Source organism: Artibeus jamaicensis, unplaced genomic scaffold, assembly GCF_021234435.1.
Source record: "Artibeus jamaicensis isolate MK-2021 breed Jamaican fruit bat unplaced genomic scaffold, CSHL_Jam_final contig_554, whole genome shotgun sequence".
NCBI lineage: Eukaryota > Metazoa > Chordata > Mammalia > Chiroptera > Phyllostomidae > Artibeus > Artibeus jamaicensis.
In genome coordinates this window covers 1,443,999-1,463,499 of record NW_026521885.1, presented here as the reverse complement: position 1 = coordinate 1,463,499, position 19,501 = coordinate 1,443,999, and the positions used below count along the sequence as shown (strand labels likewise).

The window sequence follows — 19,501 nt, the reverse complement described above, 5'->3', positions numbered from 1 at the left end:
GTTGTGTGAGAAAGCACGGTGTCTCGACCTATGCCTCCATCCTGGCGGAAGTGTTTCTTCAAATAATTTTTCAATTTGTTGCTCTTCAACTTCTCTTCTGGAGCCCCTAAAATTGAGATGTTGGAATGTTTAAAGATGTCCTGGAAGTTCCTAAGTCTCTCCTCATTTTTTTAATTCTTGTTTCTTTTTTAAAAATTTTATTTTAATTGTTGTTCAAGTACATTTTTCTTTTACTCCCATCCCAGCCCACCCTCTCATCCCTCCCTATCTTCCTCTCATTTCCACCACCCCTAGTTTTTGTCCATGTATCCTTTATATTTGTTCTTCTAAATCCTACACATTGTCCCATGAAATTCCCTCCCCTCTCCCTTCTGGTCACTGTCAGGATGTTCTGTATTTTAGTGTCTTTGGTTATATATTGGGTGTTTGTTTGTTTTGTTGATTAGGATCCTGTTTACAGTGAGATCATATGGTATTTCTCTTTCATAGCCTGGCTTATTTTGCTTAACATCATACGTTCCAGTTCCATCCATACTGTTGCAAAGGGTAGGAGCTCCTTCTTTCTTTCTGCTGCATACAATTCTATTGTGGAAATGTACCGTACTTTTTTGATCTATTCATTTACTGATGGGCACCTAGGTTGCTTCCACCTCTTGGCTAATATAAATTGTGCTGCTATGAACAATGGGGTGCATAGGTCCTTTTGGATTGGTGCTTTAAAGTTCGTAGGATATAATCCCAGCAGTAGAACTGCTGGGTTAAAAAGCAGGTCTGTTTTTAGTTTTCTTAGAAAATTCCATACTGTTTTCCATAGTGGTTGTACCAGTCTGCAATCCCACCAACAATGGATTAGGATCTCCTCTTTCCACACCCTCTCCAACACTTGTTGTTTGTTGCTTTGTTTATGATGGCCATTCTAACCGATGTACAGTGGTATCTCATTGTGGTTTTAATTTGAATCTCTCTGATAGCTAGTGATATTGAGCATCTTTTCATGTGTCTCTGGATATTCTGTATGTCCTCCTTGGAGAAATGTCTGTTCAAGTTCTTTGCCCACTTTTTAACTGGGTTGCTTTTCTTAGAGTGGAGTCATGTAAGTTCTTTGTATATTTTGGTGATTAAAACCTTGTCTGAGGTATCACTGGCAAATATGTTTTTCCATACAGTTGGTGGTCTTTTTATTTTAATACTGTTTTCTTTAGCCATGCAGAAGCTTTTTATTTTGATGAGATCCCATTTATTAATTTTTTCCTTTATGTCCCTTGCTCTAGGGGACATGTCAGTAAAAATGTTGCTGCCTGAAATATGTGAGATTTTCCTGCCTATGCTGTCCTCTGGGACTTTAATGGTGTTATGGCTTATATTTGAATCTTTTATCCACTTTGAATTTATTTTGGTGTATGGTTTAAATTGGTGCTTGAGTTTCATTTTTTTTGCACATAGCTGCCCAGTTCTCCCACCACTATTTGTTGAAGAGGCTATTTTTACTCCATTTTATGTTGCTGCCCCTTTGTCAAATATTAAGAGAGACTTGGGTTTATTTAACTCAAATATTAACCCACAGAGACTTGGGTTTATTTCTGGACTCTCTGTTCTGTTCCATTTGTCCATGTGCGTGTTTTTATGCCAGTGCTAGGCTGTTCTGATTACAGTGGCCTTGTAATACACTTTGGTATCAGGTATTGTGATCCCTCCTACTTTGCTCTTCCTTCTTGAAATTGCTGCAGCTATTCAGGGTCATTAATGGTCCCATATGAATTTTTGAAGTGTTTTTTCTATGTCTGTGAAATATGTCATTGGTACTTTAATAGGTATTGCATTGAATCTTAACATTGGTTTCAGTAGTATAGACATTTTGATGATGTTAATTCTTCCAGTCCATTGAACACTGCATATGTTTTCATTTATTTGTGTCTTCCTTCATTTCTTTCTTCAGTGTTGTGTAGTTTTCTGCACACAGGTCTTTTACTTCCTTTGTTAGGTTCATTCTTAGGTATTTAATTTTTCTTTTTGCTATGTCGAATGGGATATTTTTTTTTGATTTCTGCTTCTGCTGTTTCATTGTTAGTATACAAAAATGCCTTTGATTTCTGGATATTGACTTTGTATCCTGCTGTTTTGCCAAATTCATTAATTAGTTCCAGCAGTTTTTTGGTAGAGTGTATAGGATTTTCCATGTACATTATCATGTCATCTGCAAACTGACAGTTTTGTTTCCTCCTCTCTGATTAGGGTGTCTTTTATTTCCTTTTCTTCTCTGATTACTATGGCTAAAACTTCCAATACTATATTTAACAGAAGTGCTGAAAGTGGACAACCTTGTGTTGTTCTGATCTTAGTTGAAAAGCTTTTAGTTTTTGCATACCAAAAACTAAACCATTAATACCATTGGGTATGATGTTGGCTGTAGTTCTCTCATATATGGCCTTTATTATGTTGAGAAATACTCCCTGTATTGCCACTTTGCTGAGTATTTTTATCATAAATGGGTACTATACCTTATCAAATGCTTTTTCCACATCTATTGATATGATTATGTGATATTTGTCTTTGCTTTTGTTTATGTGATGTATTACATTTATTGATTTGCAAATATTGAACCATCCTTGAATCCCTGGGATGAATCCCACTTGGTCATGGTGTATGATCTTTTTAATGTATTGGTGGATATGGTTTGCCAATACTTTGTTGAGGATTTTAGCATTTATGTTCATCAGCAATATTGGCCTGAAGTTTTCTCTCTTTGTTGTGTATTTATCTGGTTTGGGGATTAAGATCTTGCTAGCTTCATAAGAGGAATTTGGGAGTCTTTCATCATTTTGGATTTTTTTGAATAGTCTGTGAAGAGTAGGGGTTAACTTTTCCTTAAATGCTTTGTAGAATTCTCCTGTGAAACCATCTGGTCCAGGGCTTTTGTGTGTTGGGAGGTTTTTTTTATTACTGCTTCAATTTCCTCTGCTGTCATTGGTTTGTTCAGAATTTCTGCTTCTTCTTCACTGAATTTTAGAAGATGATACTTTTCTAGAAGTGTGTCCATTTCACCTAGGTTTTTAAATTTCTTGGTGTACAGTTCTTCATAGAATCCTTTGTATCTCTTACAATCAAGTAAGAGATACAAAGTTCTTACTTACAATCAAGTTCCTACTTACAATCCTTTGTATCTCTGTAATGTCAGTTGTAATCTCTCCTCTTTCATTTCTGATTGTGTTTATTTGTGTCCTCTCTCTTTTTTTCTTGATTGGCCTGCTTAAAGGCTTATCAATTTTGTTTATCTTTTCAAAGAACCAGCTCCTGGATTCATTGAACCTTAGGAGTGTGCTTTTATTCTCTATGTTATTTCGTTCTGCTTTGATCTTGGTTATTTCCTTCCTTCTATTTGCTGTGGGCTGTCTTTGTTGTTGTTCCTCCAGTTCTTGTACTCATAGAATTAGATGGTTTGTTTGAAACATTTCTGTCTTTTTTAGGTAGGCCTGCATTGCTATGAACTTCCTTTTTATGACTGTCTTCACCGTGTCTCATAGGTTTTGGGTGTTTGTAAGTTCATTTTTGTTTGTTTCCAGAAACTTTTTGATTTTTCCCCCTAATTTTATTCTTGAACCATTTGTTGTTTAATAGCATGCTATTCAATCTCCACGATTTTGGTTGTTTGGGGTTTTTTTCCCCTGTGGTTGGTTTCTAGTTTCAGTCCCTTGTGGTTGGAGAAAATACTTGGTATGATTTCAGTTTTCTTGAATTTTCTGAGACTTGTTTTGTGTTTTATCATGTGGTCTATCTTTGAAAATGTCCCATGTACATTTGAAAAGAATGTGTATTGAGCTTTTTTGGGATGGAGGGCTCTATATATATCAGTTAAGTCCATTTTATCTAGGGCATTGTTTAATTCCAGAATATGTTTGTTGATATTTTATTTGGAAGACCTGTCCATTTTTTACATTTGGGTGTTAAAATCTTCTACTATAGTTGTATTGCTGTCAATATCTTTCTTGAAGTCCTCTAAGACTTTCTTTATGTATTTGGGTGCTCCTATGTTGGGTGCATATATATTTACGATGTTAATGTCTTCTTGGTGGATTCTTCCCTTGAGTATTATGAAGTGACCTTCTGGGTCTCTCTTTATGGCCCTTTTTGTGAAGTCTCTTTTGTCTGATATGAGTATTGCTACCCTGGGTTTTTTCCCTGTCCATTTGCTTAGAAAATTGATTTCCAGCCCTTCACTTTCAGTCTCTGTATGTCTTTTGTCCTGAGTTGGGTCTCTTGTGTGCAGCATATGTTTGGGTCATGCTTTCTTATCCAATCAGCTATTATGTCTTTTGACTGGAGCATTTAACCCATTATGTTTTTGGTTTTTATTTATAGGTTGTGATTCATAGCCATTATTGTACCTGTGTTCCTGTCTCTCTCTTTTACTTCCTTTTCTTAGCGCTGTCCCTTCAGCATCTCTTGCAGAGCTCGTTTGGTGGAGGTGTACTCTTTTAGACTTCCTTTGTCTTGGAAGCACTTTATTTGGCCTTCTATCTTGATTGAGAGCCTTGCTGGGTAAAGTAGCCTTGGCTGAAAGCATCTGGTTCTCATTACTTGGAATATTTCTTGCCGTTTTCTTCTTGCTTGGAGCATTTCCATTGAGAAGTTAGCAGCTAACCTTATTGGGGATCCTTTGTATGTTACTTCCTTTTTCTATCTTGCTGTCTTTAAGATTCTGTCTTTGTCTTGGAATTTTGCCATTTTAATTATGATGTGTCTTGAGGTGGGCCTCTTTGGGTTGCTCTTGATTGGGACTCTCTGTGATTCCTGGATTTGTGTGACTTTTTCTCTCATCAATTTAGGGAAGTTTTCCATCATTACTTTTTGAAATAGGTTTTCTATCTCTTGTTCTTCTCCTTTTGGTATCCCTGTTATATGGATATTATTATGTTTCATATTGTCTTGCATTTCTCTTAATCCCTCTTCATTCTTTCTGAGCCTCTTTTCCTTTTTTTGGTCTTTCTGGGTGTTTTTTTTTTTTTACTTTGTCCTCCACCTCATTGATTCGATCTTCAGCTTCATAAATCCTGCTTTTGATTCCTTCTACTGTGTTCTTCAATTCAGAAATTGTAGTCTTCATTTTCTGTTGGCCCTTGTTGATCATTTCTGTTTCCTTTTTCATGTTGATATAGTTTGCAGTGAGTTCATTGTAGTTTCCTGTAGTTTCTGGGAAGTGACTGTGAGCTCATTGAGGTTCCTTGTAACCATTGCTTTGAACTCAGTACCTTATAGTTGACTTGCCTCTATTTCATTTAGCATTCTTTCTGAGGCTTCCTTCTTTCCCTTCATTTTGGGATTCTTTGTCTTCCCATTGTTTGCGAGACTCTTCTTGTTAGCTTTAGCTTGTTAAATTGTTCTGTCCTGGCTCCCTGGTTTTATGGTGTGAACTCCTGTGGTAGAATATCTGTGAGATTCAGTGCTGCAGTTTCCTTTGGGTATTCTGGTGTTTATGGCTTCTACCTATTGTTTTTTATGATCAGTTGGAGGGGTAAGACAAAATGGTTTGTGACAGCAGGAGAGTATGTATGATATTTATAGCAACAGTTGTTACAGAAGAGATAGGAGATCCTTTTGCTCTGTATAGTGTTAAACCTGATATTCTTCCCAACTAGCCACTTTTTAGAAAGGATGGACAGAAGATAAGACTCTTGTTGGGTAGGGAAGGATTGTGAGTTAAATGTAGAAAGCAGTGAGGTTGTGCGAGTTCAGATTCTGAGGTATGGTGAGTGTAAAGAATAGTAAACATGTGTCAGTAAATATGTGACACAAATATGTGTCATGTATGAGAGAATAGAGTTAACCTCTATAGTAATAGATTTCAGGAAACCGTGAAGTGCGTTAAGATCTGTGAGGTATGTTGTGCGTAAGATCTGGGAGTATTTACAATTTATGGAACAGCTACTTTTTACAGTAATATTAGAGCAACAATCCTATGACAGAGTCTATGAGATCTAGATAACAAGAATAGGGAGTATAGGCCCTTGAGTTGTGTGGTAATGTAATACAAGCGAAGTGAAGGACAGTAAATTAGCAATACACTCTGAATAAGATAACAGGGGAAACCTGTCAAATGATACAATATAACCAGCTAAACAAAGAAGACTATACAGAAAGAAGATGAATTTGAAAATACTATTAAAATAAAAGATGTAAGAGTAATGAATAAATAATATTACAAATGTGCAATAACTTGCAGGTTCTCTGTAATAGCAAAGTGAAATTTGTCTCACTGTCTCAGCTGTTGGGATGCCCCCCTCTTTGAGTTCAATTCTGGTCTTTTCACTGTTCCAGGTTTTTCCATCTCCCTTGTGGGTATTTAAAAAGAAAAAAGAAAAAGGAAAAAAGGAGAAGGAGGGAAGAAGAGATAAAATTGGAAAAAGAAGGAGGAATAAAACTAGAAGGAAGGAAGGAGAAGCAAAAGAAAGTGAGAGATATAAAAGTAATAAGAATTTTAAAAAATTACTTAACAAAACAAAACAAAAAAATCAAACAAACAAACAAAGAAACCTCTTGTTGGTTTCAAACTGGCCAAACTGGTTTATGGTTTTTGTTTTTTGTTTGTTTGTTTGTTTTGCTGGCTACAGCAGGCTGAGGGGCAATTGGTATTGATTTTCTCTCTTCCTGTCCAGCACTCAGTCATCCTAGCATATACTCTCCCCAGAGCTAGCCTGGTGCCTCTCCCCAGGGCCTTGGGTGTGGGATCCAGGCCTTCCCAAGCAGTTGCTCACCCTGGATTTATGGTTGTGGGCTCTGGGTCTCCTGTGTTGCGTGCACTTACTCCAGGTTTTTTGGTGTGGGCTCCCAGTTTTCCATAAGGCCTACTCTCCCCGGTTGCAGGCATGGGTGTGGCCAGGCCATCTCTGGTCACCTGGTTCCAGCACACACTCCTCCTAGGGCTATGTGTGGGTGCTCACAGCTCCTGTGTGTTTTCCACTTAGTGGTCATTCCCCTCTCTGCAACTTCAAGCAACCAGGTCTCTCCCAGTTCTTCTCAAACCTTGTTTGACTGGGGAGGGAGTGGTTTACCCAGGTGTCTCCCAAGAGCCCTGTGGCAGACCCTGCCAGTGCTGGGCCTGGGACTGTGGCCTCCCTGGTCCCTGAGCTGATCCCTGGGCTGTTATTGTCCTGAATCACTCTCCTGACCATCTGGTTTTTCAGTGTCCGCTACAATTTTTGATCTCCTATTTTCATATATGCTGTGGTGCTGTTGGCTGTTTGCTCTGTTCCTCTGTAGATTGGCTAGGTTTTTCTCACATGTGTAGGGGGAAGTCGAATCTGCTCCCTCCTACCACGCCACCATTTTCCCTCTGAATTCTTGTTTCTTCATTCTTTTCTGGTTGCATGTTTCTTCCTTCTGGTCCACACCATTGATTTGAGTCCCTGTTTTCTTCCCATCACTATTGGTTCCCTGTACATTTTCCTTTATTTCACTTAGCATAGCCTTCATTTTTTCATCTAATTTGCAACCAAATTCAACCCATTCTGTGAGAATCCTGATTGCCAGTGTTTTGAGCTTTGATCTGTTCTTTCATTTGGGCCACTTTTTTTTTGTCTCCACATGCCTGTTATGTATAAGGGGCAGAGCCTTAGGTATTCACCAGAGCAGGGTAAACCACATCACTGTTATGATGCTGTATGTGGTGAAGGGGTCCGAGAGGGAACAGTGGTGCTTGCTCTGCTGTCTGCTGGATCAGTCACTTTCCACACTGCCCACAAGGAAAGTGGGCCCTCTTGTGCTGATTCCTGATTGGGTGGGTTTGTGTACATACTACAACCCTTTGGGTCTCTCCAATGAACTCTCCTGTTAGTCTGGGAGTTTCTCCTGCTGCCACTGCCACCTGCACAGTGTTTTCAATTAGTGGTTTGAGGCTTTATTTCCCCATGCTGGAACCTTGGGTTGAGTGGTCTGTCTTGCACCCCAGTTGTTCCTCCCAGTTTATCTGCATGTGAATGTGGGACCACCCTCTCCACCAGCTACCGCCTCACCGGGTCTGCTAGCTGCTGCCTTGCCACAAGTTGTAGCAGACCCTGGCCAGCAGAGTCCGCCTGTTGTGGCTGACAGTGAGAATGAATGCACGGGTGACAACAATCCTGTGGGGGAAAAGGGAATGGCATGGCTACTCTCTCAAGGGGAGAGTGCCTATGGGTGCCTCAGCCACTCCTTCAAGAGGGGAGTGCCACAACCCTTGCCTAGACAGGCTTTTATTGTTTTCTTGGGGTCTTACATCAGAGAAAGATTTACTATCTATTACATAGAATATTATTGTCTACATTTAGGTGCAATCAAGAAAATGAAAATAACATGCAGAGGGGAATGGCGATGAGCTCATTAGTTCTGTCCTTGGGAGAACTCATACAGGCTTTGGATATTACCTTGAAGATAGATAATACACATTTGTTGTTTTAGACCAGGGTGATGGAGTTTTAGCAAGAGCAAGCCATAACAATCTGTATGCATTTTCTAGGCCTGATTCCCATGGGAAAACTTGGTTTGAAGGTCTTGCTCCTGCCCAGCACTTTGCTTCTGTAGGTTTTCCATACAGAGCTGAGTCACATTTGCCAGACCTAAACAAACCGGTCCCCTACAGCAAGTCCTCTCCACCCGGCTCCCCGACTTCACCCCTCCTACCAGTCTGGATGAATGTGTCTTCTTTAACTCCTTGGTTGTTGGACTTCCATACAGTTCAATTTTCTGTCAGTTCTAGTTGTTTTTTGTTTTTAAATTGTTGTTGTGCTTTTTTTTGGTTGTGTGAGGAGGCACAGTGTATCTACCTATACCTCCACCCTGGCCATAAATCCCCTGAGTGCAACGTTTTTAGATTCTGCATACAGGGGGTTGGGGGGGAGGGGTGGGAAGAAAATACGGAAAACTGTAATTGATCAACAATAAAATAATTTAAATAAAAAATAATAAATAATAAAAAAACAAATAATATGCAGTATTTGTCTTTCTCTGCCTGGCTTATTTCACTTAGCATAATTTCCTCCAGATTCATCCATGTTGTCCAAAAATGGCAGGATTTTCTTATTTTTCATGGCTGAATAGTACTCCATTGTATGTATGTTTGTGTGTATGTGTGCACACTCATATATGTGTATATCTATATATATATAAATATATTTTTTCACATTTCCTTGATCTATTCATCTATTGATATGCACATAGGTTTCTATGTTTTGGCTATTATGAATAATGCTGCAATGAACAAATGAACATGAGGGTGCATATATCACTTCTAGATGCTGAGTTTATTTGTTTTGGACATATATGCTGAAGAGGGATGAATGGTTGTGGTATATGGTAATTCTATTTTTAATTTTTAAAAAATATTTTATTTATTTATTTTTCGAGAGTGGGGAAGGGAAGGAGAAAGAGTGGGAGAGAAACATCAATGTATGGTTGCCTCTCATGAGTCCCCTGCTGGGAACTGGCCTGCAACCCAGGCATGTGCCCTGACTGGGAATCGAACTGCGACACTCTGGTTCGCAGGCCCGTGCTCAATCCACTGAGCTACGCCAGCCAGGGCCTATTTTTAATTTTTTTAGGAACCTCCAATTTGCATGCTCACTAACAGTGGCAAGGGTTCCCTTTATTCTTGTCATTCTTGTTATGTCTTGTTTTTTTGATAATAGCCATTAGCAGATGTGAATTGAGGTTTTGATTGTGGTTTTGTTCCACAATCTCATTGTGGTTTTAATTTGCATTTACCTGATGATTAGTGATGTTGATGTACCTTTTTATGTACCTGTTGACTATTTGTATGTTCTTTTTGAAAAAATGTCTATTCAGGTCTTTTCTATTTTTAATGAGATTATTTTAGGTTTTTTGCTATTGAGTTGTAGGTGTTTATATATTTTCAATAAATAATTTCTTATCAGACATATGGTTTGCAAATATTTTTCTGATTGTGCAGATTTCCTTTTCATTTTGCCCATTGTTTCCTTTGCTGTGTACAAGCTTTTTAGTTTTATATAATCCTATTTGTTTATTTTGGCTTCGTTTGCTTGAGCTTTTTGTGTTGTATCCAAAATTTCATTTTCAAGACCAATGCAATTCAAGGAAATTCTTTCCTATATTTTTTACTACGAATTTCATGGTTTTGGATCTTACCTTTAAGTGTTTAACCTATTAACTGTTAATTACTGATTATATCACCTTACATGACACTCATATTTCTTCTCAATTCAGCGGGCTATGATGCTCCATTGTTCAGCAGGGCCACTAGGGGGCATTAGGTGATATTGTATTCTAGTTTTTGATTTGCATTTCCCAGATGGTTAGTGATATTGAGCACCTTTTCATGTGTCTGTTGGCCATTTGTATGTTCTTTGTTGGATGTGGGACTAGCTGTTTTAAGCTGCTGGGCACCCTCACCACACCAGCAGCTTTGGACTATAGGCTACCTTCCTCATGTTGTATCCTATGAAGCAGCACAACAGCCTGGCAATGGGCTTTTCTAGTGAATGGGGGTACTTTTGCCTGCAGGTTTTGACCCCCAAGAGTCACCCTGTCACCCCCAAGCCACTCGGCCAAAGGGTTTTGACTCCCAGAGACATCTTGTTGGAGGACATCACCACCCAGGGATAGCCTTGTCTGTGGGTGAAGTGGGGACATTGCAGCCCCCAGTCCATGCATATAGCAAGATTTGTTCCCCAGGGATCTCCCTCCAGGCCACATGGCCTACTGGTTTTGACCCTCAGGGACTATCTTGCGGGAGGACAATGAAGTTACCACCCTCACACTGTGGTAGTAGGTTTAGATACCCAGGGGTTGCCTTCTTGTCAGGTGGGTATACTGCTGTCCTAGGCCGTGTATCCCATCATGCTTTGTTCCCAGGGAATTGCCTTGTCTGCTGTAGTTGGGTAGCATTGCTGATTCAAGGAAGCAAAGGCAACAGGTTTATTTATTTATTGATTGATTGATTGATTATGCTGTTACAGTTGTTCTATTCCCCCTTTCATTCCCCTCCACCCTACCCCCGTCCCCACCATTACCCCCCCTTTAGTTTATGACCATGTGTCTCAAGTTCTTTAGATTCTATATTCTATATTTCCCGTAATATTCTTGCCCCCCATCTATTTTCTATCTACTATCTATGCTACTTATTTTCTGTACCTTCTCCCCCCTTCTCCTCCTCCCACTCCCCTGTTGCTAACCCTCCTTGGGACCTTCATTTTTATGTTTCCACTCCTGATCTAGCTGTCCTTTTAGTTTGCTTTCGTTTTAGGTGTGGTTGTTAATAACTGTGAGTTTGTTGTCCTTTCACTGTTCATGTTTTTTTAACTTATTTTTCTTAGATAAGTCCCTTTAACATTTCATATAATAAGGGCTTGGTGATGATGAACTCCTTGAACTTGACCTTGTCTGAGAAGCACTTTATCTGTCCTTCCATTCTAAATGAAAGTTTTGCTGGATAGAGCAATCTTGGTTGTAGGTCTTTGGATTTCATGACTTGGAATACCTCTTTCCAGCCCCTTCTTGCCTATAAGGTCTCTTTTGAGAAATCTGCTGACAGTCTGATGGGGACTCCTTTGTAGGTGACTGTCCCCTTAGCTCTTGCTGCTTCTAGGATTCTCTCCTTCATTTTAATCTTGGCTAATGTAATTATGATGTGCCTTGGTGTGTTTCTTCTTGGGTCCAACTTCTTTGGGACTCTCTGACCTTCCTGGACTTCCTGGAAGTCTATTTCCTTTGCCAGATTGGGGAAATTCTTCTTTATTATTTGTTCAAATAAGTTTTCCACTGGTGGCTGTTCCTTTCCCCCTTCTGGTACCCCTGTAATTCGGATGTTGGAGCATTTAAAGATGTCCTGGAGGTTCCTAAGACTCTCCTCATTTCTTTGAATTCTTGCTTCTTGACTCTTTTCTGTTTGGCCATTATTTGCTTTCTTCTGGTCCACTCCACTGATTTGAGTTCCAGTTTCCTTTTCATCACTATTGGTGTCCTGTGCAATTCCATTCATTTCAATTAGTTTTGCCTTCATATGTTTGTCTAATTTGTGGCTGTAATCAACCAGTTCTGTGAGGATCCTGATCACCAGTGTTTTAAACTGTGTGTCTGAGAGTTTTGCTATTTCTTCATCACTTAGATTTATAGGCTCTGGGGCTTTGAGATCTTCTTGAGCCATTTTTGGTCTGTTTGCGCCAGTTAAGTATGAGGAGTGGAGCCTTGGACTTCCAGGTCACTGGGTTGTGACTCTGTATGTGGAGGCAGGGTCAGAGCGGGGAAATGGCGGCCCCCTCTGCTGTTTCTCGCAGCTGGGTGAAGAGCAGAGCCTTAGGGTGTTTACCCAGGCATGGCCACTTAGGTTGCTGGATTATGACGCTATATGTGGAGGTGGGGTTAGAGCGGGGAAATGGCGGCGCCCTCGGCTGCTGCTTGCCACTGGGGCTGCTGGCTCTCGTCCAACCGCCCACTCCCTGGCTTGTCTATCCACACACGAATGCGTGACCACAGCCCTGCTCCCTAGATGTTTCCCCGCGGTCGCTTGCTGAGTTGCCCACCAGGTCCAATCCTGCGCCTGGATTCCACGCGCCTGAGTCCGTCTGACCGAGTTTTCATGTGCTACCCCACTATTCCAGCTGCTGGTTTCGCCCCTCTTACTGGTCAGGCTGAAGAATTTGTTGTTATCTGACTTCTGAAAAGTTCAATTTTCTGTGTTCTGGCTGTGTTTTCTGTTGCTATTATTTAGTTGACTCTAAACTTGGTTGTGTGAGGAAGCACAGCGTCTCCACCTATGCCTCCATCTTGGCAGAAGTCCTCTCTGATCAGGCAACAGGTTTTGACTCCCAGGAGGTCATTGTGTTAATGGGTGGGGTTGCTGTGTCTGCAGAAAGGCTTCACTGCCACTCCCAAGCTTCATGGCTAGCAGGCTTGAGACCCAGGGATTGCCATATATACCAACAGCAGAGATGGCACCCAAGGCTGTGCAGCCAGCTTGTAATATTCCCCAGGAATTGATTGATCACCTTGTGGATAAGTGGGGACATTGCCAACCCAAGATCATGTGGCTAGTGTGTTTTGACTCCCAAGGGTCACTGTGTTGGTGGGCAGGGTCACCTCCAACCTCAGGCTGTACAGCTGGATTTGACTCCCAGGGGTTGCCATGCACATGGCAGTTCCAGCGGTCTGTCTGACATATTTTGTTCCTCAGGGAATTTGCTTTGTCTGTAATCAACAGACTGCCTTGCTGCCCCTTGGCCTCCATGTAACCAGTGGAGTTTTACTCCCAGGGGTCATTGTATTTGTGGATGGAGGCGCCACTTCCCCCAGGCTGGGGATGGATGAGTTTTGGTCTCCAGGGATCACCTTGTTGGCAGGAAGGGTCACTGTGCGTCCAGATAAAAATCATTGCTGCACAGGCAGGGGTTTTGACACTAAGGGATCACCTTGTGCATGGGTGTGGGGAGGTGTCCCCACCTCCAGGCTGTGTAACTGTTTTGATTCCCAGAGATTGCCATGTAGTTTGGACAGAGGGTTTGCCACCTCCATACTGTACAGCTGGATGATTTTGTTGTCCAGAAATCCCTTGTGGGTAAGCAGGAGTGGGTCTTCCATGCCCCTAGGCTTCATGGCCTGTTGGTTTTGACCCTAGGGAATACCGTGTCGGTGTATAGGAGTGGTGATGACAGGTGTTGTCACCACCAGGAGGGTTTCCAACCAGCTGGTTTTGACCCCAGGGATCATCTTGTCAGTGGACAGAGGAGCTGTGGGTCATGTGGACAGTTTTTTTCAATTGAATTTATTGGGGTGACATTAGTTAATCAAATTTATACAGGTTTCAGGTATACACTTCTATAATACATCATCTGTATATTGTGTGTTCACTACCCCAAGTCAAATCTCCTTCCGTCACCATTTTTGCCCCCTGTACCTGATTCTACCATCCCAACCCCATTTTCCTTCTGGTAATCACCATATTGTTGTCTGTGTCCATGAGTTTTATTTTCCTTGCTTAATCCTATCACCTTTTTAATTCCTGGGGATGTCATGGGTTGGTGAATGGGTACACCACCACCATTAGGCTGTGCAGCTGGCAGGTTTTAACTACCAGAGGTCACTCTTTGGCCACATCAAGACAGCAGGGAGTGTGACCTATTTGATTGGCCCACTGCCATTGGACAAGGTGTCTGCTGGACTTTTGCTGTTGGCCAGAGCTGTGCTGTTGTATGGGGCCTGTGCTTGTACTTATCTGGTTGCCAGAGCTGCAGACTGCTGAAGAAGTTGGATTTCTAACTAAACAAGGCTGACTGCTGGACTCTGATCAGAAGAGATTGATAACAGGGACTTGGTACTACTGACATATCTGTGAACTGATGGCTGTAATTTCCACCACTTGTCTCTTCTCTGTTCTTAGCTGGCCACAAGTGGTTTATCCTTGCCAATTCCCCCAGTGTTCCCCATGGAGCAAGACAGAAGTAGGTCTGCAAAGGGATGCCCCAAAATGCTGGATGTTCATACTGTCACACGTTCTCCTTTTCCCACTAGATAAACTGTAGATCCAGCTTACAAGCCCCCTAGGTGCTTACACAAGTTGGTCTGTGGGAGGGAAGAAGGCAGCAAAGTGAACCACTTCTCTTGCCCTTCTAATGTGGCTTTGCTTTATGCTCCAAAAGGGTACTTCTGCCTTACGTCCTGGTTGTAGGATTTTCAAAAAGACATTCTTGTCTGTGGAGAGTTGCTAATGTATATTTTTGTGATTGGGTACTAGAGCTGGGAGGTCTTATTCCACCATCTTGCTGATGTTAGTCATCTTCTTCACTTCTTTGGAAGAGACAGAATGACAGAAATTGAAGGAAAAAAGGTTATAAGAGGTGACAATAGGATAAAATATATCTAGTTATTTAAAATAATGCCCTGGCTGGTATAGCTCAGTGAATTGAGTACCAGCCTGCAAACCAAAGGGTCACCAGTTCGACTCCTGGTCAAGACACATGCCTGGCCTGTCAGGATAAAGGCCAGGTCTCCAGTAGGGGTGCTCCAGAGGCAACCACACATTGATGTTTCTTTCTCTTTCTCTTTCCCTCCCCCTCTCTCAAAATAAAATAAATTAGAAAAATAAAACAAATGGATAATTGATGAACTTTTACAAAGTCAACTTCTTTTGCTTTTCATATCTACAGAATATAACTACTTTATGTATAATATTTACTGTATATTTTATATATTAAGTATTTAAGATGATGAGGTATAGATCAAAAGATATGAATTTAAGGGTGTGAGACTAAGATGGGGAAGGGAGAAAATTGTCCAAGCTAATAAGAGTCCTACTGTCATTTAAAATAAATCCTCAATGCCTTCTCAGTGGAGAAAGAGAGTGAAAGAAATGGCAGGGAGAGAAAGAAATAGAAATGGACAAAGACAAGAAAGAAGTGGAGAGAGAAAAGGAGAGAGTGGAAGGCAATGGGGGAACAAAGACACAAATAAAAAGATTGAAAAAGAAGCAGAAAGAAAAAAAGGAATATTTAAGTTATAATGAAGAACATATTCTATAATTTTTTTGAAAATTGTTAGCTAAATTAAAAATAAGCCTACTTACATATATTTGTGTTCAAAAGAAGGTAGATTGTGAATACACATAAAATATGTATTGTATGTTGAGCTTTGGATAGCCAGATGGTGCTTCCTTGACTTAGGTACAAGGAAATAAGTGAGGTAGGAAAGTGAGAAATTGTGTCATTTGGAAGACCTGCCAAAACCAAATGTGGATAGAGGGGAAAAGGTGAAAAATACGAATTTCTAATAAGAATGGTAGGAGAGCAGTCAGATTGCATGGATCTTTGGAGACCACTTAGAAGAATTTGGCTTTTACTCTTTCAGTGATGGAAGTTGAACAGAAAAGAGACCAAATCTGACTTATGTTTTAATAGGATATTTTGGCTAATGTGTAAAAAATACATTGAAGAGAGCAAGAATAAAATCAAAACCAGTTAGAAAGCTATTACAGTACTCTAATGGCTTAGACCAGAGTGGTAACAAGTGGTCAAATTATGGATATACAGTATTTGAAGAAAGAACTGTCAGGGTTTGCTAATTGATTGGGTACCTATGTTTGTCTGCATGTGCATACATGAAGGCATATACAAGGGAGGGAGAAAAAAAGAGAAATCAATGATGATGATAAATTTTTGAAGAATTTTATTTTGGCCTGTGCCCCTGGGGGCTACCATTTACTGAGGTGGGAAAACATCTGTTGGGGGAGCCAGTTGGAGGGGGTGGGAGATGGGAGAATAAAAGCTATGATTTGGACATCTTAGGTCAAGACACCTATTAGGTCCCCAAGTGGTGAAGTCTGATAGACAATTGAATACATAGGTCTAGAGTCTTGTAGGGAACCCTGGGCCTGTGTATCAAAGTACAACAAACTAGGTGGCTTAAAACAATGAAATTTACTGCCCCCCTCATTTTTGGAGGCTAGAATTCTGAAACAAAGGTATTGGCAGGGTTGGTTGCTTTTGGAGGTTCTGAAGGAGAATCTGTTCTGTACCTCTTTCTCCTAGTTTCTGAAGATTGCTGGCAATCTTTGGCATTCCATGCCTTGTGATTTATCATTCTAATCTCTGCCTCTGTCATCACATGTCATGACACATCACCTTACATCACCTTGTATGTGTCTATCTTTATAAGAGTATCAACCCATCATACTCCAATGATGGGTTGATGAAGGTTACAACCCATCATACTCCAATATGACCTCATCTTAACTAATTATATCTGCAACAACCCTATTTCTGAAAAATGTCACATGCTGAGGCATTCAAGGTTAAGACTTTGCCATACCCTTTCCAGGAAACACATAACAAGTAGGAAGCTCAGTTGAAAGATATACAGTGGGGAGTTATCAGAGTTTAAGGTATTGTTTAAAGATATACACTGAAAAAGTAAAGGCAGTGAATGAGATAGAAAATAGTACAAGAATGAGTCCTAACATACTGAAGTATTCAGAATTTAAAGGAACCAGCAATGAAGATCGGAGAGGTAATGAGGTAGGAGGGAAACCAGAAGAGCATCATGGTCTAGAAATTCAGTGAAGAGAGTCATTCCAGGAAGATGGAGCGCACAACTGTGTAAAATGCTTCTGATACATCCAGGAAAAGTGATTAACTATTGGATTTAACAATAAGGAGTAATCAGTCACTCCCTTAAAGGGTTGTTTGGAGGCTATAAATGAAATTCTTCAAGGACACTCAAAGTTGTTTGGCACATAGTAAAATCTTAATAAGTTTTCACTCTTATTTTGGAGTGAGCTTATGTAAACCAGCCTGTATTCTGCTATGAGAACTTTTTGGTTGTGACCCAAATAAATCAATTTGAATACATTTGAATAGTGGTTAGAAAGCATAAACTGTGGAGCCAACACATTTTTCCTTGAATTTGGGCTCCACTACTTACTAACTGGGTAACCTTGTGAAGTTGCTCAGTCTCTCTTTGCTTCAGTTTATTAACCCATAAAGTGAGGATAACAATAGTACCTACCTCATAGAGTTGTTAAGATTAAATATTTTAAAGATATAAAAATTCTAGAAAACTGCTAATAATATAGCAAATGCTGTAGAAGAGATAATTTCTTATTAAATTTATTTAAATGAGCATGCTAATTTATTTGAATAACTTTATATCAAAATCACTCTGAGCAAACTATTGGTACACTGTTAGCATATATTTTTACCCCCAAAAAGTCCCTCACTACTTCATGAGATTTGGTTTTGTGGACTTGGGAGATGCCAAGATGTCTTGTTTTGAATACAAGGTTAAGGAGCTTTGTGAACTGAATTGGAGCCCACCTTGATCCAACAATATTTGTTCAGCTATATACTACCTAATGTTAATCTCTCTCCAGGAGAATATGTCGTCATGACAACCCACTTTCATCTCAAGCGAAAAATTGGCTACTTTGTGATCCAGACCTACTTGCCATGTATCATGACTGTCATTCTGTCACAAGTGTCTTTCTGGCTCAACAGAGAGTCTGTTCCTGCCCGCACTGTCTTTGGTGAGTGTTGTTTTATGAAGAATGAGGGGGAGAAATTTCCGAAGTCTTAATGATAGGCACTCAGACTATCATTAAGGTGTGAAGAAGGTAGAAGAACCACTACCAGAGATAATAGGAGCAACACCTGAGCCCAGCATCATTATCGTTGGATCCTGGTATGTCAAGCAATTGAATTATTAACAAGAAAGTGGGAATAAAAAGGGTGTTGGAGTAGTAAGGTTACTGAAATGCTTCTGTCTCAGTCAGGTTTGCTCCAGGAGCTGAGGAAGACTGGAGAGTTTAGTAAGAAAGAGAAAATTAGTGGGCAGAGCACGAGGAGGTAAAGGATGGGAAACTAAGCTGACAACAGATAGGAGGATTTGGGACATTTTTATAACCCATATTTTTGTATACACATCTAACTTTGTTGCTTCTCCTCTAGCCTTTTTGAAAGTATAGATGATCTAATATTTAGTAAAGGCTACACAGTGTTTAAAGGGCTTTTCAATAGTACCTACAATTGGAAATTTTTTCTTAAGTGTGAATTTACTGATGTCTAGGGAGAGACTTGAATACCATTAGTCCTTTTCCCTAGGAAACTTACAGCATATAAAACATTTTCTGTCTATTTTGTTTAGTGTAAGATTTTTTAAGGAGATAAATATTAATTAACTCTTTTAGTTTACTAACTGCACTCCATGCATGATGGCTATGAGTCATATACTTGAATTTGCTGCGTACCCACATAGAAAGCCAATATTTCCTACCAATATTCTGAAGCAATATTGTGAAGATAAATAGTAAAGGATATTTCAGAAATAAGCAGCCTTTTAGGTCAGGTAGAGGAAGAAATAGCAATTGAGAGAGAGAAAATAGCCTATTAAATGGGAAAAAGAAAAATAAAGTAGTGTATATTATCATGGAAGTCAAGAGAGGAACAGTGTTTCAAGAAGCAGGTAATAAATGGGGGTGAATTCCAGTGTATGTTTAGGGAAGATGCAGACAGAAACTGTCTGTTGGGTATGGTGATATGCTTGGTTTTAGGATTTTGAAAAGAACAGTTCTAGAGAAGTGGAGGCAGAAAAATCTATATAGGAGTAGATTAAAAATGCCCATTTTTGAAAATGTAACAAACTAGATACCCTGAAAAATCTTTCTTTATGAAATCCTAGAAAATGTAGTTAAAACAAAACATTTTTTAAAATACAGGAACTCATAAAAAACTATAGAAAACACTCAGGGACCCATTTAGTATAAGGAAGTGAAGACTGGAGTGTTAATCACAGGATCTGATACTATTGTAGCAGAAAGAAGAGTGGATGAACTACTAGTTTTGGTAAATAAGAGTTTGAGTTTTAAAGTTACAAAAGAAAAGTTTTGAGCCTGAGTGAATTTAAGGGATATAATTAGGACTGTGGATGATTAATGATCCACAAAGACAGCCATGTCCTAATCCCTGGAATTTGTGAGTGTTACCTTATGTAGCAAAAGTGACTGCAGATGTGAACT

At 39.9% G+C, this 19,501-nt stretch overlaps 1 protein-coding gene across 1 annotated transcript in view; it reads left to right on the top strand.

Moving 5' to 3' along the window:
• Positions 1-19,501, top strand: part of GABRA3 (gamma-aminobutyric acid type A receptor subunit alpha3) — a 361,284-nt gene that overhangs the window by 311,963 nt on the left and 29,820 nt on the right. Inside the window, exon 10 of the mRNA XM_037133321.2 lies at positions 17,861-18,013. Within this exon, the coding sequence (XP_036989216.1) occupies positions 17,861-18,013 (153 nt within the window). The remainder of the gene's footprint in view (positions 1-17,860; positions 18,014-19,501) is intronic.